At 39.0% G+C, this 27,567-nt stretch overlaps 1 protein-coding gene across 4 annotated transcripts in view; it reads left to right on the forward strand.

Annotated features, from left to right (window-relative positions):
* The window catches only part of TNS3 (tensin 3), a 511,123-nt gene that overhangs the window by 199,258 nt on the left and 284,298 nt on the right, over window positions 1-27,567 (forward strand). For all 4 annotated transcript variants that reach the window (XM_027836865.1, XM_027836867.1, XM_027836868.1 and 1 more), the window contains exon 3: window positions 16,774-16,811. In XM_027836865.1, the coding sequence (XP_027692666.1) occupies window positions 16,774-16,811 (38 nt within the window). The remainder of the gene's footprint in view (window positions 1-16,773; window positions 16,812-27,567) is intronic.

Genomic DNA, 27,567 nt, shown 5'->3' on the forward strand with positions numbered 1-27,567 from the left:
TACTCTTTCCAACCTTCCTGACAAGTCATTTCCATTTGGAGATATTTAGTCAATCAATCAACAAGCATTTATTAAGCCCTAACTGTATATAGTCTGCTCAGCCCTGGTGATGAAAGAAAGGCAAAGATGGTCACTGTTCTTAAACATTCTAATGGGAGAGACAGCCGGTAAATAACTAGTTACATACAAGATATACACAGAGTTTTTGTGGTGGTTGTTCAGTCATTTCAATTGTGTTTGTATTTTTGTGACCCCATTTGGACTTTTCTTGGCAGAGATACTTGAAATCATTTGCTGTTTCCTTCTCCAGCTCATTTTATAGATGAGGAATGAAGCAAACGGGGTTTAGTGACTTGCCCAGGGACACACAATGAGCCAGATTTGAACTCAGGAAATAATGAATCTTCCTGACTTCAGGCCCGATCCTCTATCTATTGAACTACCTAGCTGCCCCATACACAGAACAGATAGAAAGTAATCTCAGAGGGGAAGGCACTAGCAGCTGGGGGCCAAATCCAGTACTTCTTTTAGCCATCTCTTTTACTTTTCCATAGCTCATCAGGAAGTTTTTTCTCCCCTTAAGTGGTTGAAGTCTGAAGCTTTATGGAACAGTGAAAAGAATGTTAGATTTGGAGGCTGAGGGCCTGGGTTTTAATCCTGACTGTGACCCTTTTACAAATCATCTAACCTTTCCGAGCCTTAGTGTCCTCATCTGTAAAATGAGGTGGTTGGACAAGATGATCTCAAAGGTACCTTCTGAATCCAAATCTATGATTTATGATCCTATGAATTTCTACCTTCTGATTTTAGTCCTGTGGTTTGGGACTTGCGGAACAAATCTGATCCCTCTTCTCCAGGACAAAGTTGTCATGTTCCCCCAAAGTCTTTTTTTTCTCTGGGCTAACTATCTGGGTGTTCACCATCTTGGATACCTTCTTCTGGACTGCATTGTGTTCCTGCGTGAGCTGCCCAGAGCTCCAGAAGAGGGTATGACCAGAGCAGAATACAGTAGAACTATCCCATTACATCTTTTTCTATGGGCACAGACCTGGTTGATTATGTGTATTATGCTGTAAAGAGTAGCGGTCTTGGCCACACACATTGAAAATGTAGCCAAGACCATGGCTCAGCCACTTGATGCTGTTTTTGAAAAGCTATTGAAAAGTGATGATGATAGCCCAATTAAAACTGGCCAGTCTATTTCTCTGAATGATTTCTGCTTCAGTTGACAATTAGCCAATTAAAAGCTTCAATTGCAGGTTTTTGTCTACTTCTTTCTTACTGAAGGTTTCTGCCAAGTATCATTCTCTTTCCCCATCTTTTTTTTTTGTCTACAGTCTGGCTTTCGGCCACTGCCCCATGCATACCTGAAGTGCTGGATTTCCTGGCTGCCACACATACCTTTGGTTTCTTTGACTTGGTTTACAATCATCCCTCCTCTCCAAGTTGGGCTTCAGAAATTTTCTGGATCCTCTCCTGGGAGTTCTAAGCTGTCTGGGCCATTAGCATTTTGGGCTTCATTGTATTAGACAGCCATCTGGTTGGAGCTGGGAAACATGACCGTCAATTTAGCCAAGGGAAAAAATAATAAAGGCTCATTGAACTCTGATATTATGCTCCACATACTAAGTTAACATGCTATTTTTTCCACAGATAAGTTTAAAATTTTTAAAATTGTTTGCATTACAATAATCATCCTTGGCTGTTAAAGTGCAGAAATAATTATTGACATCACTCTTAACAAGAGAAATTTGACAATTGTTCAAAGCTAGACTCAGCTTCCCGTTTTTATGAGGATCAGAGGATTTAGGACTGGTGGAGAACCTTAGAGATCATTTAGTTCAACCCTTTCATTTTACAGATGGGGAAAAGTGAGGCTTAAATGATTTGCCCAAGGTCACAGAGAGAGTCAGTAGCAGAGCTGAGATTCTCTGGCTCTAAATAACCAGTGGATTCTACCCAGCCTCAACACAGAACCAACTCAAGGCTTATCAGTCAATCAGTCAATAAACATCTGTTAAATACCTGCTATGAGCCAAGCATTGGCGATACAAAGAAAGGCAAAAGGTTGTCGTCCAGGAGTTCACAATCTAAATAGGAACAGTACATAAAAAAGTAGCTTAAAAGGGGGAGAAAAAGAGAGGAGGGAGGGTATGTGGCTCAGGAGCATGATGAAGTTTTAGATCCAGGTGGGAAATGAGGTATCTGCCCTAGGTCCCTTCCTTAAATAGAGGATCTGGGAGAAGCTTTCTCATGTCCGTCCTCCAGACTCTCCAATCAGAAGGAGGAAGGAGCCCAAGGCAGAAGAGGTGGAGGCGGGGGGAGGGAGAAGGTACTGAGGAAGTATAAGTTTCAGATGGGTTTCTGGAGATGAAGTCGAAGTGAGTAGCAGTAGCCAGGTGTGATTTTAACTCAGCACATTTTATATTCCAAAGAATCTGCTAACCCTAGGCTATCAATTCTATATCAGATTGCTGGTCATCTTAGCCTTTGGGCTGGTGGGGTTCTGCCTTGTGCTATTCCTGCTTAATCATTCATCTCTATTTTTGTGAGCTGTCTCCCATTGTCTATACCCCTTATTACTTATTACCTCTTACCACCCCAGTCTAAATCTTGCCCTCCCCCCAACACCCTAATTCTAGCTCATGCCTCATCTTGTTTACCATAACTAACAAATTCCATTTCAGGTGGTGTGTTCCCAGCTTTGCCTTCCTCCACCACTTTGATGTATGGGTTGCATTACCAACTAATTAGAGTACTGTAAGTTCTTTTGAGGAAGGAGGGTACATCTCTGCATCCTCTGGATGCCCTTTTTTCTAGTTCAATGCATAAGTTTTCTGTGACTTAGAGGGAGGACAGGATCTGACTTGGATCACCTCTCCAGAGGAGCACTTTGGAAGATCAAGAAGTAGAAAAAAGGAATTCCAAGTGGAGAACAGTTACAAAGCAACATAAAAATAAGTTCAAGTCCATGTTATATAAATAAGGTATGAGAGGATATTGTGTGGGAAAACCCATTATTAGATGGCATCAATCAGGAAAGTTTTCTCAAAGGTGGGTGAATGAATGTTGAACTAGATCTAGGGAACTTTGGGGATGCAGGAGATCAAGAAAGTTACATGAATTATATGAAATATAAAATTAATAAAAATTTTAGATAATAGAAAAGTTGTGTTGAAGCAACTTTCACTTTTCAATTTTTTTTGTCTAGGGTTATTTCCCCCAACATTAAAAAGACAGAATTATGGTTGATTTCACTGGCAGGCTTTTCAGGATGACAAAGTACATCATAACTATCCTGATTTACTGTTTCAGATTGTTTTTGATGGGACAGGGGGTATTCACCCAGAGGCACAGAAATAAATGAGTAGTAGTGGGTTTTTGTGTATGTGAATCTATATGGAGAGAAAAAACTTTTTAATTGATTTTTAGGAATATTTTAATCATGCACAAATGAGAAACTTATTTAAATTTTAAAAAGTGGTTTTTAATTCTTGGGAAATTATGATACTTGGAAAAAAAAACAGAAAGAACTCACAGATAATAACCCTGTTTGATGATAACCATTTCAGTGTTGTTTTGGAACTCTGTTGTTGGGGGACTGAAGTACTAATCTCATGTCACCAACTTTTTAGGGGACTGATAAGACTGGTGAAGTGGCTTTGATAAAACAGGAACACATTGAGACTTGGTGCAAATCTCCAACCAAATCTTTAACTGAATGTTCTTTAATGGTGTTCATTTTTGCCGCTTTTTTTTTTCAACTAGGTGCTGTTTAGGCCAGAAGCTTGAAATAAATAAATTCTTCTCTATATTCTAATCTTCCCACAAAGGAAGGTACATATATAAATGGAAAGTAATTGAAAAAAAAATCAAATAATATATCACTAACCTTTTTTTTTCTTTCTAGTGTTAAATTTCAATACAATTGGAATATAGAATTGGTATTGCTTATCATGGAAATGTTTTGAATCAAATATTCTACATAGATCACGGCCTCTTAGGCTTTTATTACACAAATTTCTCTTCTGGTTTTTGTTGATCTTTGCTGTAAATTATACACTAACTTAGTTCACACACATACACCCTCTATTGAGTTAATGCATACTGAGTTGAACAGTGAAATCAATTTGAGAATCATACTTTTCATAAGTTGTCAGGATTTATAGCTGGAAGAAACCTTAGCAGTCACTTGGGTCAAACATTTCTTATTTTACAGTTGAGGAAACTGAGGTTCAGAAGAGGTTAAGTGATGTGTCCAAGTTACATAAGTAGTAAGTATCAGAGCCCAGGATTCAGTCCTAGGTCGCATGACCCCAATCTAGTACTTTTTTTTTTACTGCAATACATCACCTCCTGTTTTCACTGAATTTAAAATAATAGCTAGCTTTACAATGCTTTCAGGTTTACAAAGAACTTTATCAGTGTTAACTCATTTCATCTTCATAACAACCTTGTGAGGAAGGTGGCTATTATATTATCCTTATTTTGCAGATGAGAACACTGAGACATGGAGAGCTTAAGTAATTGGCCCAGAGTCTCACAGCTGGTAAGATTTGAACTAAGAGTTTCCTGACTTCAAGTCCTGTACTCTATCTTATCAGTCACCCAGCTGACCAAAAAGTATATCATCAATGGAACTGTTTAATAAGTATTTAAAAATTGAAGTCATGGTCTCGTAGAGCATTAGAAATAGAATTGGAACAGATCTTAGACATCATGCATTCCAACTTCTCCCTTTCGCATATGAGGAAACTGAGGCCAGGAGAGATGAAGTAACTTACTGAAAGTGACTCAAATAGTAAATAGCAGAGCTAGATCCTCTGACTCCAAATTCAGTGCTCTTTTCACTCCACTACTCTGACCTCAGTACTTTTTTTTGTTTTCCATCCCCACCTGCAGTTAACTTGAATGTCACTAAAGTGTCATCATCTTGAAGACTGGCTGGTAATGAGCCTCCCAGAGCATACCTGTGTTGGTCCACCAACAACTGGCATTCAGTCAGTGAGTGAACCTGGACCTGAAGCATTTCCAGCTTGGTGGGAGGACCCTCCAGAGCTTTTGTTCTTTCACATTGAGGCATTGGAAGAGGATTTTAAGTAAAAGAAGAAAAGGGTTACATTTCCTAAGTTCAAGTCTGTAGAAAGTGTTGCTTGACCCAACGAGTTTTTTCCCCCCTCCATAGTGAAGTATTAAGTTATTTTGTGCCAATGTCAGCTTGTTGGGCTTAAGTATGTGTTAGATAGTTTCAGAAAGTGCTGATTTCGCAGCCTCATGGAGTCCATTTAGCTGAGAAAACTAATATCTTTCTTGGGTATGCCGCTCTTCATTAGGAGGAATTGATGCATTTCCTAGCTTCATAGAAACTAGCTTAGGTTTTTTGCTGGATTGATACAGTTTTTTCAGACTGGATTTGTCAGCAGTCTCTATAGTGTGGAAGAGAACTTGTTTCTTCTCCTTATGGCATTCCTGTTCACATTTAGTAATGGCAAACTGTAGTTTGAGTTTGTTAGAAACAAAACTGCTGTGTCTGTGAACTGTATTCTGGCTTGTGTTCTTGGTAAGCTGAGTCTCAGTAATTTTAAGTGGGGGCTTGTCAGAGATTTCAGAAATGAAACAGCACACTACATTCTTGTTGCTATAAGATAGCTTTAGAGCATGGTAGGGAATATTAGCCAGGTTTATGATCCAAGTATAGGATTGATTAAAAAAAAAAGACTTTGACATAATTTAGGATAAAAAGAACTATGTAAATGTAAGATAATACAAGAAGATAGCAACTTTTTAAGTTGTATATTATATATATGAGCTAGATAAACTTGTCTCATTTTCAAAGGCAACTTATTTGATTTGTTTTTCTTGGCAAAATTGTGACTAAAAGAAATTTGAAATTTAGCCTCTTTCCCTTATCATTTTGATTTGGATATGGCCATGTTTGAGAATGGGGGAATGAGGGTTACAATTGACCATTTTTGGTATAATTTTCCCTTTGTTTGTACCCTTGGAGCCCATAAGTCTTTACAGTTGAAATTGATTTAATTAAATAAACTTTTAAGTATGTATCATATTTCAGGCAATGTGTTGTATGGGGTATGCAAAGACAAAAAAGATTATTCATATATATTTGCTTTTATTAAGGCTATGTGAATATGTATTCAAAAGCCTGATGAATTTTTCAGGTATACTTTGACTCTATGTTTACATCATTGTGAGGGTTCAGTTTGCCAATGGTACAGATTCCTTTATGCAATCCTCCGTGCTTGCTCCATACCGTATAGTTCCTATCAATATTTTCCCATGAATCCATCACGGAGCATCAAACTAACCCATTGGACACATCCTTGGTTATTTTGGCATCTAAGGGATGCCAGTGTGCCACTCATGTAGTCCGTCTGTTGTCTGTTTTTCTTAGGCTATGACAAGCCTGTTTTGGGGTCAGATATACTCATGAGCATATTTGTGTTTTATGTGGAATATCTTCCAGGATTCTTGAAGGAATAATGGCTTCTATTGTGGAATCTGATGTGAACATAGACAAGTATAACTTGAGGCAGAGAATGAAGGCAAAAAGGAGAGAGAAAACCAGGAGCTCTAGGAATCTTTGAAGTAGGATAGACCCACTTTAGCTAACAGCTATCAGTATCACGAAGGCTCAATGACTAGATGACCTCACTTCTTTATCTCTGTTACAGCCATCATCATTTTCCTAGTCATCCAGCTACATGATCTCAGAGTTATCCTTGACTCTTTCCCTAGTTTTACCCTTCAAATCTATCCAGTCACTTGCCATATATTGTAGATTGAATCCTGAAACATTTTTTTTCCATCTCCATCTCCTTCTCTGAGCTCACATGATTGATTGACGTCCAACTCTGGGCCTGAATCAGCTCTTGCATGAACCAGGATAATAACATAGTAACTGGTCTTCCTACTTCCAGCTTTTCCACTGATTTGATTTGATCTGATAAGGAGCCACCCTTCTTGACTTTGTCTTAAGTGCTATTAGAACAGTGCCTAGTACATAGTAAGCACTTAACACATGATGATTCATTTGTTCATTCATTCACTCATGAATTCATGAATGGACACTTCTTCACATAGTACATCAGATATCATGTCCAGATTTCCTTCTTCTCTGTCTCACCCAAGTTTTTTTTTTTTAACCATTCATCAAAGGAACAGAATTGTTTAGTTACTCTTTGCCATTCTTTTTCATTTAAATATTTCATTACATTTTTTTTATTCCCAAGAGCTGTTTAGAAACTTAAACAACAAACTGAAAGTTGGTAATTTGCTTTTTTTCATGTAATCCTGTTTTTTTTTAAAGACCTGTCATGTCATATATTTCCTGTAACTAATTTTCTTTCAAATTTGTTCCATTTGGATACGAGAAAATGGGACTGTCTTGAAATTATCCATAGATGTATCTTCTTTTTAGCCATCTAGTGATGAAGATGTTTTACTTTAGTCAAAGGCTTGGCTTGTGGAGAGTAGACCTGCAGCTCCTCTGTAGATTGTAGGCTTGGAGAGTTGCCTCAGACATGGAGAAGTTTAATGACTTGCCCAGGGTCACACAGTATACGCTGTGTCAGAGGGCAGAACTGGCGCTCAAATCATCCCAATTGACATTCTGTCTATTATACCAATCTACTGTTGATCCAAAGTACATGATGGCAAATTAATGTTATCAAAAGAGTCTAGTTCCTGATGATATCTAGCTATATAATCTGTCTTTTCTTGGAACCTCCATATTTCACATGAGATCTTTTAGTTTATATATAGTAACTGGTAGAAGGCATTAAATATACCTATATGTTGTGGTCTGAAGGAATTCAATCTCCTCTATTCCTTTGAGAATCTTTTCCACATATAGGCATCTTTTTCAATATCCTTGCTAATCACTTTTCTTTAATTCCTCTGAAACTATTTCCAAATCGTTTTGGAAAGGGAATTGACTGATCAGCTTCTCCATACTTAATTGCTATACAAAGCTGTTCCAAAGTGGCCATATGAAAAATGGTGAATTCATCTCAAATACAAAATTTTTTTCTTTTTTTCGCTTTTGTTGAGAACAGGAAATTAAATTTGAAATTTCAAGTTCATTAAACAGAGGATCAAATACATAGGGGTAACTTTTGGGAATCTGTAACTGCCATGAATAGAAATAAAAAGCGTTAATTGATTGTGGGCTATTTATTATACATAAAGTACATTTTCCAGTGCCATAGCATATATACTTAGAATAGCATGTCCCCTTAGATATGTCTACTTTTAAATTGGAATTGGGTGCAAAAAATGGCTGATGTGATCATCATTCAAGATGGAGGTTTTTGAGGAATTCTGAAATGGAGATTGCTATGCCCTTTAATTGTTCCTGGAGTTTAGTAAAAAATTTTTTGATGATTTTCTGTATCGGAGGCCAGAAATCAGATGCTGGCAGGTCCTCTCCCACCTTCCCAGGTCTACAGGAATGCCTCACTACTTGGAACAAAGTCTTCAATTTGTCCGCAGTGACTGCTCCCACTGTGGGCCTATGGGCTAGGTACTATCTACTATTCATGTACTGTGCAGCCTGTCAGGGTTTTTGGTAACTTGTTGTTTCACGTGATTTCGTAGGTAAGACTGGTTTAAATATGCGCTGTCAAGGCTACTGTTGTACCGTACTATATGTATATTTAGAGCCTTTAAATTTGAGTGACATCTAATGACAATCAGTAGTAAATGGGAGTGGGAAAAAATGATTTCTGTTCTATAACTGTGCTTTGTAAAGGAAGTTTCTCTTTTAGGTTTCATATCATCAGAGGTTCTTCATAAAGGCTTGTTGATTTATTCATTAATCTTGTCATTGTTGACTTCTGTATTATATACCCTTAGGATCATTTTACCTGCCAAAATAGTCTTTTCCTCATTGCATGTTATTGGATTTTTTAGGAAGTTTAATGTGATAATATTTTAACTAACAGATGATTCATACAGGTAAACAAAAATTATTAGATTTTAGACAGGATAATACAAAATACTGGTGGCTTATATGGTGCATCTTGCTCCTTTTTTCCTTCCTGTCCTTTTTTCAGTGGTGAAACCTGGGAAAAGAGGGTGAAGCAAAGAAAGATATGGAAAGATTTAAGTGAAGAGATCCACTTGGGGGGGTAGATGCAACTAACCCCCTGAAATCTCCTGGAAAGCACAGATAGAAGAAATATGAAGTTTTGGCAAATCTGACTCTTTCTGAGTAAGGAAGAAGTAGGTATACTGCAGTGGGATTCTTAAACCTCTTTTGCATCATGGAACCCTTTGGCAGTCTGATAAAGCCTATGGATTCCTCAGAATAATTTTTTTTAATATTACAAGGGAAGGAAATGCAACATTTGCTAGAAATTGATGAAATTAAACATGCACTTTTTTTTCTCACCTAATTAAGAGATCTCCTGTTAAGTTGTGGACCTGAGGGAACTTTAGGAGTGGGGCAGAGAGTTGAGGAAAATTAAAAAAAAAAAGGAAAAGTAAATTCTTTGTGGGGGAAAATGTTAGTGAAGGATTTTTTGCAAAGGGAAGAGGGGAAAGGTCCATTAAGAAGTAGAGAGGTGAAAATTCAGGTATCTCCTGCTTTAATGTAGGGTGTCTAGTCACCTTTTATACAAGTCTTTTTGGAAACTAGAATTTAGGATTTTATTCTTAAAGAGATACTTTTTGAAGTAGAAAAGATCAACTATTTTTCTGTAAACATTTGTGGGCTATTACATACATTGGTCTGAAAAGTATTTCAGATCCATTGCCTGTACTCTGAGCTCTGAGAAAGATATTTTGCAAGGTAGTGATTTAAAATGACATAAGGCTGGGGTGAGGAACCTGTGGCCTCTTGGCCACATGTGGCCCTCTAGGTCCTTGGGTGTGGTCTTTTGACTAAGTCCAAGTTTTACAGAATAAATCCTTTTATTAAGGGGATTTGTTCTGTGAAGTTTGGATTCAGTCAAAGGGCCACACTTGAGGACCTAGAGGGCCACATGTGGCCAAGAGGCCGCAGGTTCCCCACTCCTGACACAGGGAGATTTTCCATGTTTCAGAGCCTGACAGTGAGGTCTAGTTAGTCCTAGAGTGGGTATCAGAATTCCTAAACATGATTTTGGAAATAGCCTAACGTGACAAGGGAACTGATGTGTGTTGTTCAGACCCTCGGCTGCCAAGAGGAAGCACTACAAGCAGCCTGGATGAGTGTGACATTGATGAAATCAACTGGACTGTGTCAAACAGGGTCAGTCCCAGAAAACCCATAACAACTGTTATTGAAAAACCACAGGCAGAAAAATGGAATCTGTGGCCTGAGAAAGAATCAGTCAGTAAGCAGCTGTGCCTGCTTTGTTAGTAAAATGTCCAGGCTTTAACACACACTGCTAAATTAGGGTATTTAATTGTTCATCACGAGTCTCTCCCCTCTTTTTTCAGTGTTAGGTTTTGATTTCCCATGTTTGTTGTTGTTGAGTTGTTTCACTTGTGTCCAGCTCTTTGTGGCCCTATTTGGGGTTTTCTTGGCAAAGATGCTGCAGTGGTTTGCCATTTCCTTCTCTAGCTCATTTTACAGATGAGGAAACTGAGGCAAACAGGGGTAAGTGACTTGCATAGCTAGTGTCTGAAGCAAGATTTGAACTCAGGTCTACTTGATTCCAGGCCTAGCCCTGTATCCACTACATCCTGTAGCTTCCCACATTTGTAGGGTTGAAAAGAGGGTATCTTTCTTCATAGGCTCTATGTCGTGTTTAATAAGTTACTGGGGTCCTTTGGATGGACTGGAATATTAAATATATAATAGAAAACATTGGATGTGTAATAATCATCAATTATTATAAAAAATCCTATGGGTAATAGCTGAACATCTCTAAATTTGCCCTGTAGCCTTCTGTTTGATTCCCTACTCCCTGATTTTTTTTAAGGCCATAACTAAATCATAAGAGGGAGGATGGTATAATGGTTAGAGGGTAGGCCTTGGAGTCAGAAAGATGTGGATTCACACGTTGCCTCTGACACATACAGGCTGTGTAACCATGGGCTGGGTATCTTGACCACTTCTCAGTGCCTCAGGAAATCCTAGAGTGAATTGCTTCCAATAGATGAAGACACAAATATGAATCAGCATCTCTTCTACGCCACCCTTCCCTAGTCAAGCTTATTAATACATTTTGTAGAGATGATTAATAGACTTTATAGACAAACATTGTGCTCAGTAACATAGTGCATGACTTCATATTTATCCCAAATACTCTTAATTCTTTCTTTGCTAATATAGCTTTATATCTACTGTGGCTTCTCTTATGTCTTCAGAGAAGAGAGAAATATGGGGGGACGTATGGGGGAAGCCGGGAGGGTTCAAGGGAGGATGGGAGGATCCGATGAGTGATTTGGCTATGAGAGGTAAAGGATAGAGATGAGTCATAGATAGACTTGAGGTTTCTGGTCAGAGCAAACGATGGTGCCATCAGTAGCTGGGTTTTGAGTATGTTAAGTATGGACTTCAGGAGGGGAGGGCAAAAAAGTGAAAATAGAAATATTGAGGGGCTAGTTGGAGACATAAGACTGGTACTTAGGTGAGAGGGCTAGTCTGGAGATTGAAACAAACGTGGCATCTGGCAGCCTAGGGTAAAGTCCTGAGAGTAGAGGAGCTATTTCTGAGGGAGGAAGTAGAAAAAGGAGAGCCTTGGTGGGAGAGCCATGAGGCCTTTCCAGAGGACTCGACTTGTCCCTCTGCTGTAAACATCCACAAAGCTTAGTATCGGTTTTGGGGAACAGCACACCAACAAGGGTGCTTAAGACAAGAGAATGAACTAAACAGCTCCTTCCCCATGTCCAGCAGTATTGCACGAAGCCAAGTAGCACAGTAGCTATGATGTTGGACTTGGGAGTCTGGAAGTCCTGAGTTAGAATTCTGGTTCATTCACTTAGCTGTGTAATGCCGTAACCTTAGAGGTAACTAGGTGGTGAAGCGGATAGAACACTGAACCTGGAGCCAAGAATATGTGAATTCAAATCTAGCCTCAGACGCTTCCTAGCTGTGTGGCCCTGGACAAGTCACTTAATCTGTGTCTGTCTCACCTGTAAAATGGGGATAGTAATAGCACCTGCCACATAAGGCTGTGAGGATTGGAGGAGCTAATTTAGGTAGTGTCCTGAAAATCTTACCCTGTTAGATAAATGCTAGACACCGTTAATACTATTGTATAGTCCTCTGTGTCAGTCTCAGGCTTTCCATTACTTATTATGGTTTCTCTCTCCGTACTCTGTTCTTTGCTGGTCTCTGTTGGCTTCCTTTTGCTCAAGGACCTTGTCTCCTGTATGTATATTTGAAGTGTAATTCTGCCAATGCCATTATATCACCCAGACACCCCCCTTGGGGGGAGAGGTGGGTGACAATGAAGCTAGGATGACTAGAGAGGTATGACAGGTAGAACTCCCCTTCCCCCACTCAGCCCTTTTTCTGAGGCTTTTTCTTGGCGTGGATGTGACAGTGGTTTCACTGAGGTTTTACCATCAGGGCCCAAACCCTGCCAGGTCCTGCTAACCCCAAAAGGCTTTGAATATCAGCCTCATGCTTTGTCAGTCAAACAGCTTTTATTAAGTGCCTATTATGTGCCAAGTACTGTGCTGGGTGGTAGAGATACCAAGACAGAAATGAGAACAGTTCTTGTATTCAAAGAGCTGTCTTGGAGGTGTGTGTGTGTGTGTGTATGTACTGCAGTTAGATGCAAGGTACTTTTTGAGGGGAAGGCACTATCAGCGTCAGGTGTCAGGAAAAACCTCATGTGATGCTGGAGCTAAATCTTGAAGAAAACTAGGAATTCTGAGACAGGGAAGAGAGATGGGAGTGCATTGTAGGCATGGAAGACAGGCAGCTGAAAGGTATGTCAAGAAAAGTCAAGTCAATAAGCATTTCTTAAGCACCTGCTATGTGCTATGCTAAGTGTAGGAAATACCATACAAATAGAAACAGCCCCGGCTTTCAAGGATTTTATATTCGAGTGAGGGAAGGTAACACATTAAAGGGTGCTTGGGTGGGATTGGGGGGAATAATGGGGAGGGGAATGATTAACATACCAACTGCCCAGGAGAATGGGAGAGATAATTTAGAAAGTCAGGAGTACAGTCTCAAGAGGAATGAAAATGTGTGTGTGTGTGGGGAGGGGTTGCCATGTATAAGGAACAGCAAGAATGTCATTTCAACCCTTGGTCACGGATTATATTCAGAGGACTACTAGTTGACTCCCTGTTATACCTGCCTGCTGCTGTCCTTGGCATTTGGGGAATGAATGCTGATAGTGAAGGATGAGAGGAGGGAAAGAATGAGCAATGAAAGCTGCAGAAGGAATAGCAGGAACTGTCAGGAGGAGTTATGATGATAGTAGAAAGAGAACTAGGGAAGTATCATGTCATGGAAGTGAGGAAGGGTGGCCACAGGGGTGGATACAGCATAGAGGTCAAGAGGGACAAGAATTGAGAAGAGGCTCTTGGATTTGGCGATTAGCAGGTCACTGACCTTCTGAGGAAACAGCTTCTAGAGAAGGGTAGTAGTAGAAGTCAGACGGCAAGAATTTAACCAGTAAGTAGGTGATGAGAGAAGAGGAGACAGTGAGTGCAGATTCTCTTCGGAAGTCTGGTGTTGAAAGGATATGGAGAAATACAGCAGACGAGTGCACCCTTGGGACTTAATGGAGAAATGATGGTGATAGATGTGGGGTTAATGAGTTTGAGGGAAGGGGAGGAGTGCAGAGCATCTTACTCTAATCTTTAGTTCAAGATGCACAGAATTCTTAGTGCATAAAAATAAGCAAATGTAAGACATTTTCCTAACAGAAAGTACTACGGAAATTGTGATTTTCTTCTCTAAATAGTCCTTTTGTTTTCTAGGTATAAACATGTCATTGAAATGCATTAAAATGGCAGCAGTAGCAGCATTACTGGATGTAGTCAGTGTTGCATCCAGTACTAGTTAGGTTAATATTATACATGTTGATTTTCATCAGAGAATTAAGCAGAAAAGGCTTTCTATTTTAGAGGACAAAGGGAACCTTGTTTTGACCCCATTACCTGAACACACTCTGATCTCATCCCTAGGATGATTTTTAAAATTAATTTCATTATATTTTAATACCATAAACCAGAAGTTCTTAACCTGGGAGTTTGTGAAGTTTTAGAAAAATATATTTTGATAACTTTTTTTTCATCAAAATACCAGGTATTTTTAAATGATTTTTTTTCAATTATAGAGCTTTTTTTTTTTTTTTTTTTCCTTTTCAACTCCATCCTATACTCTGGGCTGGGGGGGAACCTCTTATAATAAATAGGCATAGTCAAGCAAGCAAATTCCCATATGGGCTATGTGCAAAAATGTGTCTCATTCTGCCCATTTAGTTAGGAGACAGCTAGCATTCTTCTGCACAACTCCTCTGGAATCACAGTTGATTATTTACATTGATCAGAATTCTTCTGCCTTTCAAAATTGTTTGTTTTTTTATAATGTTGAATATTTGCAATTCAGTTAGATAACTACTTCAATATAATTGGTTTCCTTTATAACATCATGTATTTTATGCATTTAAAAACATTATTCTAGGGACTGCACAGGTTTCACCAGACTGCCAAAGGGGTCCATGACTCACACAAATGTTAAGAACTCATGCTTTAAAGCTAATTCACTACTATGAGAAAACTTTGAGAGAGACCTTGTGGTTTCAGACATAGTTCATTTTCAAGTATTGATTAAAGTAGGTGTTTGGGAAACAGAGTAAAAAATAAATTAACTTTTATAGTTCATGCTCTTGGAGTTTACATATGACATTTGGAATAATATATGGGAAACCTTGAATGGAGAGGTTCCATCTGCCATTAGACTCTGTCTAAAAACCTTTCCTAGCAAATTGTCTTGCTCCTCAGGACTTTTGTCTAAGTGGTGCTGGTACAACTGGATCCTGTATGCATTCCTCTGAGTTGGAGCCTTTGGGGGTTCAAAGTTGGTGCATTTGTATCTTATAATCAGAATGATTTGTTACCTTGAGGTCAGCCTGTGAGGTAGTTCTAAAGTCCTTACTGAATGAAGTATGATTTCATGCTTTAGGTTTTAAGAGCCTTATGTTCACTCAAGTAAAACAGATAGACTTATCTCTGTGTTCCCAGACTTTTGGCACATGGCTTATTTTTGGGACTTTTCTTGTGCATAGTTGACTCTTGGGGGGATCACATTTAAATAAATAAACTTCTCTTTTAGGGCTACATACTACCCATGTACACTATTGCCAGGGTAGATTGATTTCCTGCCTAATGGCAGCTCTTATAGTTCTATGGCAGATTTCAGGATCAGGCATAATAGAAGCTAAAATAATTTTATGGTTGGCTAGTCTTTATGCTTCAGCACATGCATCAGAGTGCCCTAGGGGTGCAGGAAGAATTCCGGAGTTCACTCATACACAATGAATATCATTGACCAAATGGATAAATAAGTCATTGTAGATTTTTACCTTCCTTTTATATAGATCAGGTATAGTTCTTACTCAAAATAGGTTCTAAACCATATAGATTTGTGATCTGTGTAGGACAGAGAACCCCTCCTGCCACCCCACACACACCCCACCATTTCCACAGCAAGATTCTTTTGATCGGCTAACCATTTAACAAAGTTACTTCTGGGGTGTGCACTCAACTAGATGAAAAATAAATATTTTTCCTGGTTGATGTTATTCTATGACCAACAACATGAGTAATCCCATTTAAAATGAGAATGCACATGAGGTCCTAAGTATGGAGGAAATTAGAAAAGTCAATTTAAAATTCAGGATACAAGGAAAACATGAAGGACCTGCCTGAGTTACAACATTGATTGATCTTGTGTGTGTAGGAGATGGTGAAATTCTTTGTCATCCTTCAGTCTCGAAGTCTTTGAATACCCAGTTGTTTCCTATAGAGAAAAAAAAAGTAACTATGGTCAGAGAGTGATTATGGAGATCCTATTGTGGCTGAGGGAGAATGCTTTTAGTTCCTTATTATGGCACAGCTGCATCCTCCTGGGGAGAAGTCTTGTGAAATCTGCATTGCTTCCAGCTTTAAATCGCCATTGTTAGAACCTTCAAGCCAACACATGACCTGCTCAATTTAGACAATTGACCCAAGTTGAAGGTTTTGCCTGTAGGAATTTAGACGCGTATTTATTTTGACAGTTGATTCTTATGTTGTCCGGAAATGGATGAAGTAAGTAAACGAAACGCAGACTTTCATTGGAGCTGAGAGCATGGAGTTACTGCTTTTCTCCTGGTTTTTTGAAACATTTCTTCTCTTCAGGCGAGTGTCCTGAAATGCCTAAGCATATCCTAATGCTTGTTACTGCACCAGGACAACCGAATTTTTCCTTGCATGCTTGGATTTGGCTTCCAAAGTAAGGAGTGCTTTAAGAAAACCAATCGCTTTGTAGCGTGGCTCCAGGAAAAAAAAAAAACAAAAAACCAACAAACTTTCACCTGAGTCATCATAACTTTACTCTGTCCAGTAGTTGGTAACTGCTATCAAATTTTAACTTGGTATGCACTCATTCTTGCTGCCCACCAACTTTCTTTTGCAATTTTGGATTACATCATAAATGAATAATCTCCCTAGTTATCAGGGAAAGTTCCAGCTCTGCCCTCCAAAGTGCCTAACTGTCCTGTAATAGGAACTTTTTCAAGGATTGGGAGGACTTGTTGGATAAATTAAGCATTGCTAGCCAAGCAACTCAGCAATTGTATTTTGTTTTTTTCCTAGTGTGCAAGTATTCCTGCCACAAGAAATGTGAAACAAAGGTAAGTACTGCGTTTTTCTGTTTCAGTGGTATATTATGGTAGTAAGTTAGATTTTGTTGAATGAAATGTATAGAACTAAACTTATTTTAAAAGAATGCTTCTTTGGAAAGTAACTAGTATCAGGATATAATAGATATGTTTATATATATATATATATGTATGTGTACACATGTATTTTTAACTTATATTTTACTTAAGCATTTGTTTTCTCTCCCTCTCATCTTCCCCACTCCAAAAACTTTTTTTGGAAAAAAAAAGGTAAATCAATACCCTTGTAACAAAATATACATACTCCAGCAAAACCTAATTCCATTATTTTGGCCCTATCCAAAAATATGTATCTCCTTCTATGTCTTGAGTCCATCACCTCTCACTCAGGAGGTAGGTATCATCTTTCATTATCAGTCTTCTGGAATCATGATCAGTTATCACATTGATCAGTGTTTTTAACTCTTTTGAAGGTGTTTGTCTTTACATTGCTGTGTTTATTGTATAATTTGTTTTCTTGGTTTTCACTTTACTCTGTATCATATTATATAGCTTATTTGTTTATGTCAGTGAGTATCATCTGTTTTATTTACTTAAAATAAAGTACAGAGCTATACAACTTCCATAATATTTTAAATTCTGACTTGAGACAAGGTCTTTTGGCTAGTGGTGGTGGTGATGGTATCAGTAGAAATATAGTTAATTACATTTATATATCACCTACAAGATTTATACCTTGTAGGACTATGCTCTATAGAATGTCCTGAACTGATTAGGTCTGTAATCCTAGAATTTTCTTCTATGATTTGAATGCTGCTTGACTTTCCATAACATTTCTTTCATCTAGTGTTGGCCTCTATTGTCAGTTTACAACTCTTTCTTAGTACTTGGAAAATGCTAGTGATTTCTCATATGCATTTGAAACACATTTTCTGTTAAAGTAAAGGATGAGAAAACTTAGATCAGTGTCTTTATTGGGGGGATGTAAATGATTTTCATTAAACAAAGAAGAATGAAGTTCTGGCATTTGAATCACTTGCTGAATTAAGCCATTATGACAAAATAATTTTTTCCTGATTCATTTATTTAATAAGCATTTATGAACTGCATGTGATGTGCCAGGCACTGGGGATACAAAGATAAAACATAAGTAGTACCTGCCCTAAGATAGCTTATTTTCTGTTGGGGTGGGGATCCATGATGATGGACAACAACATGTACATAGAACATATACAGAGTAAGTACCAAGTGTCTGCTGGGGAGAGGAGGGTGGTGCCAACGTATAGCATAAGTATTTCAGTGCCTTTTGTCAGAGGTGACATACAACCTGAGCCCTAAAGGCTGTTAGGGATTCTTCAAGACAGAGGTGAGGATGAAGTATATTCCAAGCATGGAGGACTCGTACCGTAAAGACGTAGAGACCAGGGGTAGAATGGTATAAATAGGAAATAGCAAGTAGTGTAATTGGGCTGGAATGTAGAGTTCACGAAGGAGAGTAAGGTTCAGTGAGTTTAGATCCTGATAATGAAAGGATAGCCAGCCAGAGGCATTTATATTTTATCCTAGTGGCAACAGGGAGCCACTACAGTGTTTTGGGTAAGAGAGTGGCATAGTCAGACCAGTGCTTTACAAAGGTCAGTTGTTGGCCACATGGCGAATGGGTTGTATCTGGGAGAAATTTGAGTCTTTGAGACCAATTAGTTGACTGCTCTAGCAATCAAGGCAAGAGGTGATGAGGGCCTGAACTATGATGGTGGCCATGTGAATAGGAGAGGTGGATGCAAGAGATATTGGGGAAGAAGACGTGGCAACTGATTAGCTGTGAGGGATCAGGAGAAGGGAGGAGATGAGGATGACTTTCAGGCGGTCAACCAGGGTGACTGGAGGGATGGTGGGGACCTCAGCAGAAATAAGGAAGTTAGGAAGAGAGGAACTCTCACTCTCTTTTTCTCTTCTCTCTCTGTCTCCGTCTCTGTCAGTCTTTCTCTGTGTGTGTGTGTGTGTGTGTGTGTGTGTGTGTGTGTGAGTGTGAGAAGATAATTACTTTCGTTTTGGACAGGTTGAGTTTGAGTTCTCTACAAGGCATGTAATCAGAGATATCCAATAGACAGTGGTGTAGGGGTTAGATTTCAGGAGACAGACAAGGCCTGGGAGTGCTTTGCATTGAGATGATAGTTGAACACACACTGCTAATGAGATTATTAAGAGATACTGAAGAAAAGAGGGCCCGAGACAGACAGAGCCTTGAGGACTGAGTGACAAGACAGGAAGGAGGAGAAGCAGGAGAGAACAATTTCACAGAAATCCAGGGAGGGAAGATGTGATCTTGGAGGAGGGGATGGTCACTAATACCAAATGCTATAGAGAGATCAGGAAGGATCGGGACTGCTGGATTTGGCAATTAAGAGGTCATTGGTAATCTTGGAAAAAGCAGTTTCACTTGAGTTATGAGGTTGTAAGCCAGTTTGCCAGGAGTTGAGATGTGATCATGATGAATAGTGATATCTTTTCTGAGTTTTAATGTGAAAGGAAGGTTAGTGGTCTTAGGAAGAGAGAAGACTTTAGCTTGAAGAGATGAAAGATCAAATGAAGGTGTTGCTTTTTTTTTTTAATAGATTGGGGGACATATGGGCATGTTTGTAAGCAATAAAGAAAGAGCTGGTGGATCAGGAGAGATTAAAAGCTAGGTGGAAAGAGAAAATGATAAATGGAGCAAGGATGAACCTCTTTAGATACTGAGAGGTAAATGATAAAAGAATTGTGTGGGAGGTTGATAAATCATTCTTATTAAGGCTAAAAACTCTCATTTGAGGAACTTTTTTTTATTCACTTGGTACTTTTTTAGATTATATAGTATTACATTAAAACTCTGGTTTTTATGATTAAAAAGGCAACTGGAATCCAATATATGGAATTAAGACACAGGAAAGCCATTTGGTGATAGTAAATGCCAAAGCCGTGAGACTTTGCCAGTTTTCTTCTAGCCTACCACAAATGCCCAGGGGTTCTTGGATTGCAAAATTCAGCTATGTAAACCTTGAAAGAAATTCTTTAATCTTGAGTTTCAAGTTAACTAAGGAGATCATGGACACCTAGGGCACCTAATGGGCCCAACATTCCCAGAGATGGTCTTCAGTATTTTTTTTTGTTTTGTTTGTTTGGTTTTGAGTTACCACCTTTTTATAGATAAGTACTTGAGGGACACCAAGGTTAATGGAAAGGTAATTCGCAGCAATAATAATAACTGACAAGTTATATAGTGCTTAAAGTTTCAAAGCATACCAACTTTTTTGGACCAGACCTGTGATTTCATTGATAATTGGGAATTGGTAGTGAAGAAAGTCACTGAACCAATGCAGTTTATGGCCTGCTTTGTAGCAGTTTTTATTCAGAAAGGAAAAAAAAGTCCAAAACCTTTTACCTATAAATCACTGAGGAAAAAAAAAATCCTGTTTATTTTATTTAATGAACAGCTTCCTTTATCTGGAGAGAATTATTCTGAGAATAATAAGGTAACTGGCTTAGTATAGAATACAGTGAAATGGCTGTTGAATATCTCAGTCATATATTTCTATCAGATGCTCCTAAGACAAGCAGTAGAAACAGCTTCTATTCCTGCACTGGAATTCATCCTCTCTTAGTCCTTAAATGGAACATATAGGGATTTATATTTTATTTTTAGTTGATAATAATATTAGTATTAGCAAAAAAAATGAAGATAAAGGGGCAGCAAGCATGGTGTAGTAGTTAGAGTTAACCATGGAATCCAGAAAAATGGGTTTACTTCTTATCTCTGCTACATACTGGCCTTATGACCCTGGTCAAGTCACTTAACCTCTAAGTGCCTCAGGCGACTTTCTGAGAATTTTAGGTGTAAAGAAATTGCTTATCTACTTTGGTAGAAGACCAGACATTCCTCACCAGGAGCCCTTTACATTGATGAAATCACCTGAGGTTTGAAAAAATAATAACAATTGACTTTTTTTTTTAATAGAGCAGTGGTTTGGTATAGTGGAAAGAATACTAGCTCTGATGTCAGGGGGCCTGAGTTCCAGTGCTGATTCTGATGCTTACTATCTATCTCTTCAACCTTGGGCAGGTTTCATGACCTATCTTAGCCTCAGCTTTTTGGGTTTGCACAAGATAGATGGCTTTTGGGGTCCTTATCAGCTATAAATCATTAATCCTATGAACTGAATATAAAATGAATTACATTAACTGTCAAATTTGAACCTCCAGTAGGCCGTATGAGAAAAGGTACCATGGTGGGGAGGGTTAGTTCTATAGTCTCCACTCAACTGGATGTGTAAATGAGGGAGCAGAGAGCCCTGAGATCTACCTGCTATTCAGTGTTGCAAGCTGGATTCAAATCAAGGTCTATGATTGTCCAGTTTGGTCCTTCTTTCTGTGCTATCTCGTAATCTTCAGAAAAATGAATCCCTCATTCTGGGCTTGCTGCATAGATAAAGCTAAGGGGTTGTTATCCTAGATTTTGTTGAAGTGAAGCCTGCGTGAGAGGTGGCAGAATCTGTATTGCTGGCTTTTAGTCTGGGAGGGAGATTGAAATATATAATTCTTATGCTAGGAGAGGGAGGACGAGCGTATTCAGGCAGAAAACCTTTGGTCTTATCTCTTCGTGCTGAGATGATTCCCCGCTCTGCATGGTTATCGCTGCTAAGACTGCAAAGCAGCAGTTCTTTCATTCTCTCCCTTTGGAGATCTCTCTGTTGTTCCTGTACCTGGGCCCTGGGGGGACCCAGACAAGATTGCTGTTACTCAGAACGCAGGATCTAGAACACAGAAGTCATAAATAAACCCTGATAGATTTATCATTTATTCATTTATCTATTCACCTATTGTTTCCACGTGTCTTTATTGATCTCCTAATGTACCAGGAAGGCACCATTCTAGATTCATTACTGGTTGATATATTCCAGTGTCCTCGAGAGGAAAGTCAGCATTTTAATCTCAGGTTTCTAGTCAGTCATAGGAAATTAAATAACATCCTGCATTGCGCAGGAAATTGCTAGAAGAATCAGGATGAAAACTAGCTTCATAACACCTGACTCCGGTGTTATGTTCTGTACTCCTTCTTAAGCATGATGACTCAATTTCTTTTGCCCTTGGAAATCACTCAAGTTCATTCATCAGTAAAGAGGAAAAAGGAAAAACGAAACGAAGAAGAATAAAAATATTCACAAGCATCCCATATCAGGGCAGATTATGATGAATAGACAAAAGGGAAGTCTGGTTCTATTGGTTGCTCTTAAATGCCAGATGTGAGAGGAACAGCCTGTAATTCTAGTCTCCTTTAGAATACTTTGGTTTCCTGCCATGTTTTTGGGAAATAATGGCATAGATAATTGTGTAAACAGATGACTGTCTGGTATGGACTTCATGCCACTTTCACCCCTAACTGAGGCTAATCACACTGTAAAAGGCATTTAGTCAAGGGGTTTGAGATTATGAAACTTTTCTGTAATCAATGAGAAATTAATTAGACATCAAAATCACTTCATTTAGAATAAGCAGAATAAGACATTTATGACCTTAACCCAAGGGATGACTACCTAGGACCCTCACAGCAGGTATGTATGACTGCCCCAATTCCTTCATAATCTACAGGAATGATTATGTCAGTGTTTTTCCTTCCCGTACTCCAGCCCCTTAAAAATTTGTAGGATATTTCCTTTTGGATAAGATATGAACTGCCTGACCTCATGTTTAAGGCCCTTCATCATTTGGTTCCAACTGACTTTTCTACCTTTATTTCACTGTTTGCATTCATATACTTATTTTGAGTGCAAATTCAGCCTCAGATACTTACTAGCTGTGTGACCCTGGACAAGTCACCTAACCCTGTTTGCCTCGATTCCTTATCTGTAAAATGAGCTGGAGAAGGAAATGGCAAACCACTCCAGTATCTTTGCCAAGAAAACCCCAAATAGGATCTTGGAGAGTCAGACCGAAATGACACTGCCGCCGCCACCAGCACCATATATGCTTGTTCCAGCCAGAGAACTGTTAGCTTTTCCCAGAAGCTGTGTGCACTGCTTGTGAGTAGTACACTGACAAAAGAAAGGATCTGTGAAGGATTATAGGATCAGAGCAAAAGTAACCTAGGGGCAGGTAGGTGGTACCAAGGATGGAGCCCTGGGCTGAGAGTCAGGAAGATATGCATTCAAATCCAGCCTCAGATACTTTCTAGTCATTTGACCTTGGGCAAGCCACTTAACCTTTTTCACCCTTAATTTCTTCATCTGTAAAATGGGGGTAATAAATAAACCTACCTCCTAGGTTGTTGTGAGAATCCAAGCACTTAGCATAGTACCTGGCACATAGTAAGTGCTTTACAAATATTTGTTATCATCGTTGTTATTATTATAACAACAACAATGATAATAATTATTATTGTTAGCTTACCTTCCTTTAGCAGTGTCAGGCTTTCTCATTATGAGTATGAGAAATCTGTTTCAGATATGAATACACTTGTATTTATGATTTGAGTCTATTTTAAAAGTTTATGGGGAGAGTGAGGCACTAGTGGACAAAGTAGGTGTGTCCAGGACACTTAAAGAACTTCTCCCAAGTTGTTTTAAATTAAATCCAGTGCTTGTGATCCCCCACCTCAGTTGTAAGGCAAATAAATATTTACTTACTTGCTTTTGGGACTAGTTACATCACAGGTTTGTGTGTGTGTGTGTGTGTGTGTGTGTGTGTGTGTGTGTGTGTACATATACATATACATATATATGAAGATTCAAATCTTTATCTTGAGAACTATTTTAATTGTAGGTTAATTTATTCCTTTTGATACAAAGTTTTAGTCTTTCCAGGGGTAATCTTTCCCTCTGTAATACTGGCAGAGGTACTGGAATGCATCCCACCACTCAATTTTTCTGCTCCTTCTGTTCTGGAAGTGGTAGAGTTGAATCCTACTGAAGCCTTGATTCATTCTATTCTATTCCCAATCTGAGAGGGAGGGTAGGGTGGAAGGGAGGAAGGGAGGAAGGGAGAGGGAGAGAGAGAGAGAGAGAGAGAGAGAGAGAGAGAGAGAGAGAGAGAGAGAGAGAGAGAGAGAGAGAGAGATTTGATTACAACAATCATCTTGCTTTTAGTTTGTGTGCAGCATGTTAGGGGTCCCTTCCTTTGCTCTTTAATGGAGTTAATTTAGACAAAATTTATGAGTATAGTCAAAATAGCTCAGAGCCCCCAGTAGGAAAATTGCTAATAATGAAATAGAGGTTTGACACTTTACCCTAACTTAAGTTTTTTGGTAGCTTACCCCAAGCCTCTCTGTATTTGTGGCAAGTTAAGTATACCAGAAACATTTCAGTAAAAAAAAAAAAAAAAGCAAGGTTATAATATAGTATCTGTTACTGGACAGTTGGCAGGTGGGGGTGGAACCTGGGAAAGAGCAGATTTTTTTTAAACTTACTTGAAGAAGTAAAAATGAGAAGCTAAGCCTGAGTCCTCAGGCCCACCTGGATCTTTTCCTTCTCTTTCATAGCTCTCTGTTTCTCTTTCTCCTTTCAGTTTCTCCTATTTCTGTCTGTTGGTTATCACACTTGTGCTACTGATGCTTTACAGATCATTGAATAGTTGGATGGGCTAAGCATCCTGTCTCCCTGATCCTTCTTTTTAATGTGTCTTCTCAGAAGATTGCATGTGTCCTTTTTTCTCTTCTGAACTTCTGAGTGTGACTGAGGTCAAAGATTGCCATGGTCCAAATCACTCTCAGTGCTGAGAGAAACATTTTGCCCTCTGAATGGCAATTTCCAGAATTTTAGTCAATTCTCAACCCCCTATGACATTCCAGTGATATCTGCAACTGTTCATTTATTTAATTTACTGTTTATTTACATATAGAATGGGAAGCAAAGAAATCATTGCTTTGGTTTTTATCATTCACTGCAGTTTTCAAGCAGTGAATTAAAAATAAAGAGAGAAGAAAATAAGTAAAGGAGTCTCCCATTATTTTGTAGGGACAATTTGCTTGGGTTTTTTAATGCCAGCTGGCCTTCTCACTTGTTCTGTGACCTTGGGTAAATTACTGATCTCAGCTGGGCCATGGTTTCCTTGTGTGCACTGGGGAAACTCCTTTCCTGTTGTCTGGAAATGGTTTTGTTTCCTTTGGTTTCTGCTGACCAGTAATCAGATTCAGCATTTTATTGCTATTCATTATTAGTTATTATATAAGGCTCCCTATAAAATCCACCTCTGGCCTTCTTGTCTAACATTATTTCATAGTACTGTGCAAATTAGACTTCTAAATGTTCCCAGATTCTGACAATCTCCTACCTCCCGATAGTCACATAGGCCATCTTTGCCTAAGATAAACTTCATCCTCATCTCTGTTCTTTAAATAATTCAAAGCCAGCTTAGGTACCTTTTCCTTCCTTCAAGAAGATTTGCCTGATTTCTCCACCAGCTAATCATCTCTCCCTCTTCTGATTGCTAGAGCACTTTGCCGGGATTACCTTTGCCTCATTGACATTTTCCCCTCTATCACATTTATTTCTGTAAATGTTTATCTGAAATAGTGAGTATGTCTTCTCCCTGCTATTAAATTGTGAAGTTTCTCCAGGAGAGAGACTGTCATTGTTTATCTTTGTGGTCCTTTCATCCAGCATAGGCCTCTGCATATGTAAAACACTGTATAGGCATTTATTAAATTGAATTGAATCTGGAAAATGAGGGGGCTGCATGCCCACCGTTGCTTCATCTGTCATCCAGAGGTTATGTAATTTCTAAGGTTCCTAACAGTTCTAGGTGTTTGATGCTTGTGCTGTCCCTTTCTGCCTCTCCCTCCCAAATCAAGACCTAGTCACTATGTACTCTTGTATCTTTGCTTTATTTTCCTTACGATTTTTCCGCATTTAGTATTTGCTAGTCAGGGTAACAAAAGCCATTTAATAGATTTCACCCAATGACATTTACACAGCTGCAGCCATTACCTGCATTGGTCACTCCTACCAACAAATGCAGATGACTCAAATGCTGCTCAGATGAGGAGAAGCAAAGATGTCACTTTGACGCTTGTTCTCCATACTAGTGAGCCCTTTGCCAACACTTTTAACAGGTAAAGTTAAGTTAACTCTTAACAGCTGACTCCAGGTTTCTACTCTGTTGTCCCTTTATGGAAGAAATACACGTTTTGCTATGGAAATGACCATAGAATTTAATGCATAGAATGTAGGACAGAGTAATGAATCAGATTGTGAGTGGTGTGATCCCATGTGGAGTATTCCAAAGTCACATTAGATTTTTGACTGAATTGAGTTGAATTGAATGGAGCTGATGTTTGTCAAATGGCTCTCCCATGGAAGTCATTGTGTTAGGGACTAAGTCCTGTTGGGCAAACACCAGCGGCTTGCTTATTTGATGTTCCTGTGACTGCTTTTCGTAGGTCATAAGCTCAGAATGCCTCAACAGTGTGAGGCAGCCAAAAAAGAAAAAAGCTAATGCAAACTTAGATTGCAATAAAAATTAAAAGTAGCGTGGCTAGAACGAAGAAGATGACTGTGGTCATACCACCTCAGAATATCATGTTTGGTCATGGGTGATCAATTTCAGGAAGAGCATTGACAGACTTGACTGTGTATCTGAAGGAAGGCAGCTGGGTTGATGGGAAGACTCAGAAGACGCAGACATCCATCCTCCAGTCACAACAAAAAGAATTTTCATAGCGCTATGTCAGACTTAAGTTTTGTAAAGCACTTTCCTCTCAGCAGCCTTGTGGAGTTTAAGTGTAGTTGTTACACTGAGGATCATTGAAGTACCTAGGACTGGTTAACTGGGAGAAAGTAAGGTTCACTTCAGTGCCTTTGAGCACCCACTGCCCCTCCCTCCAGGCGGAGGCCTGTTGATGTCTCACACAGTTTTCAAAGTTGATTTTTTTGATTTGCCTCCATGAAATCTTCTCTAATTCCCCCAGCTGGAAATAATTTCTCCCTTATCTGATTTCATTTGATCTTACAGCTTTCTGCATTCCTCTTCAACAGTTAAGGGATCTCAGGACTTAGGGTTGGAGGGGGCTTTGGGGTCTAATAGGCTCACAGCTCTAGAGCTGAAAGGGGAACTTGGATGGCATCTAGTGCAACCCCTCTCGTTTTTGCAGAGGAGGAAACTGAGGCCAAGAGATGTGAAGTGACTTGCCTAAATGAAGGACTGTGGCTCAAGATATAAAGTTCTTATGACTACAGCTACCTCCAGTACTATATGTATTAAAGGAGATTTATTTTCCAGCTTAATAATAATAACTAACATTTGTGTAGCGCTTACTACGTGCCAAGCCCTATGCTAAGTGCTTTATAATTATTATCTTGTTTGATCCTCACAACAGCTCTGGGGAGTATTATTATCCTTATTTTACAAATAAAGAAACTAAGACTGAGAGAGGTTAGGTGACTTTTCCAGGGTCACTCAGCTAGTATCAGAATCTGACTTTGAACTTCCTGACTTTAGGCCCAGTACTCTATCCACTGTACCCTTTGATAAATGAGCCTTCGATAATTTTGCCCTACACTATAGAGAAGGGGGCTAGATTGGTGAAATAGAATGGAAGATTGATTTAAAAACACCACCACCAATGACATGTCCCTACGCTTGATAAAGGAGCAATGGACAATGGCTATGGAATGCTTCTGATGCTGTCAGAAATAGGCTGTGTTTATATTACACAACCGCTTTTCTTATGAGGGACAGCTCTTTGGTGGGAGAGGGAAGGGGATTATTTGGGAGTGTAGCGCTGTGATAAATAAAAATA

This window comes from Vombatus ursinus, unplaced genomic scaffold, assembly GCF_900497805.2.
Source record: "Vombatus ursinus unplaced genomic scaffold, bare-nosed wombat genome assembly UNPS02014820.1, whole genome shotgun sequence".
Classification (NCBI taxonomy): domain Eukaryota; kingdom Metazoa; phylum Chordata; class Mammalia; order Diprotodontia; family Vombatidae; genus Vombatus; species Vombatus ursinus.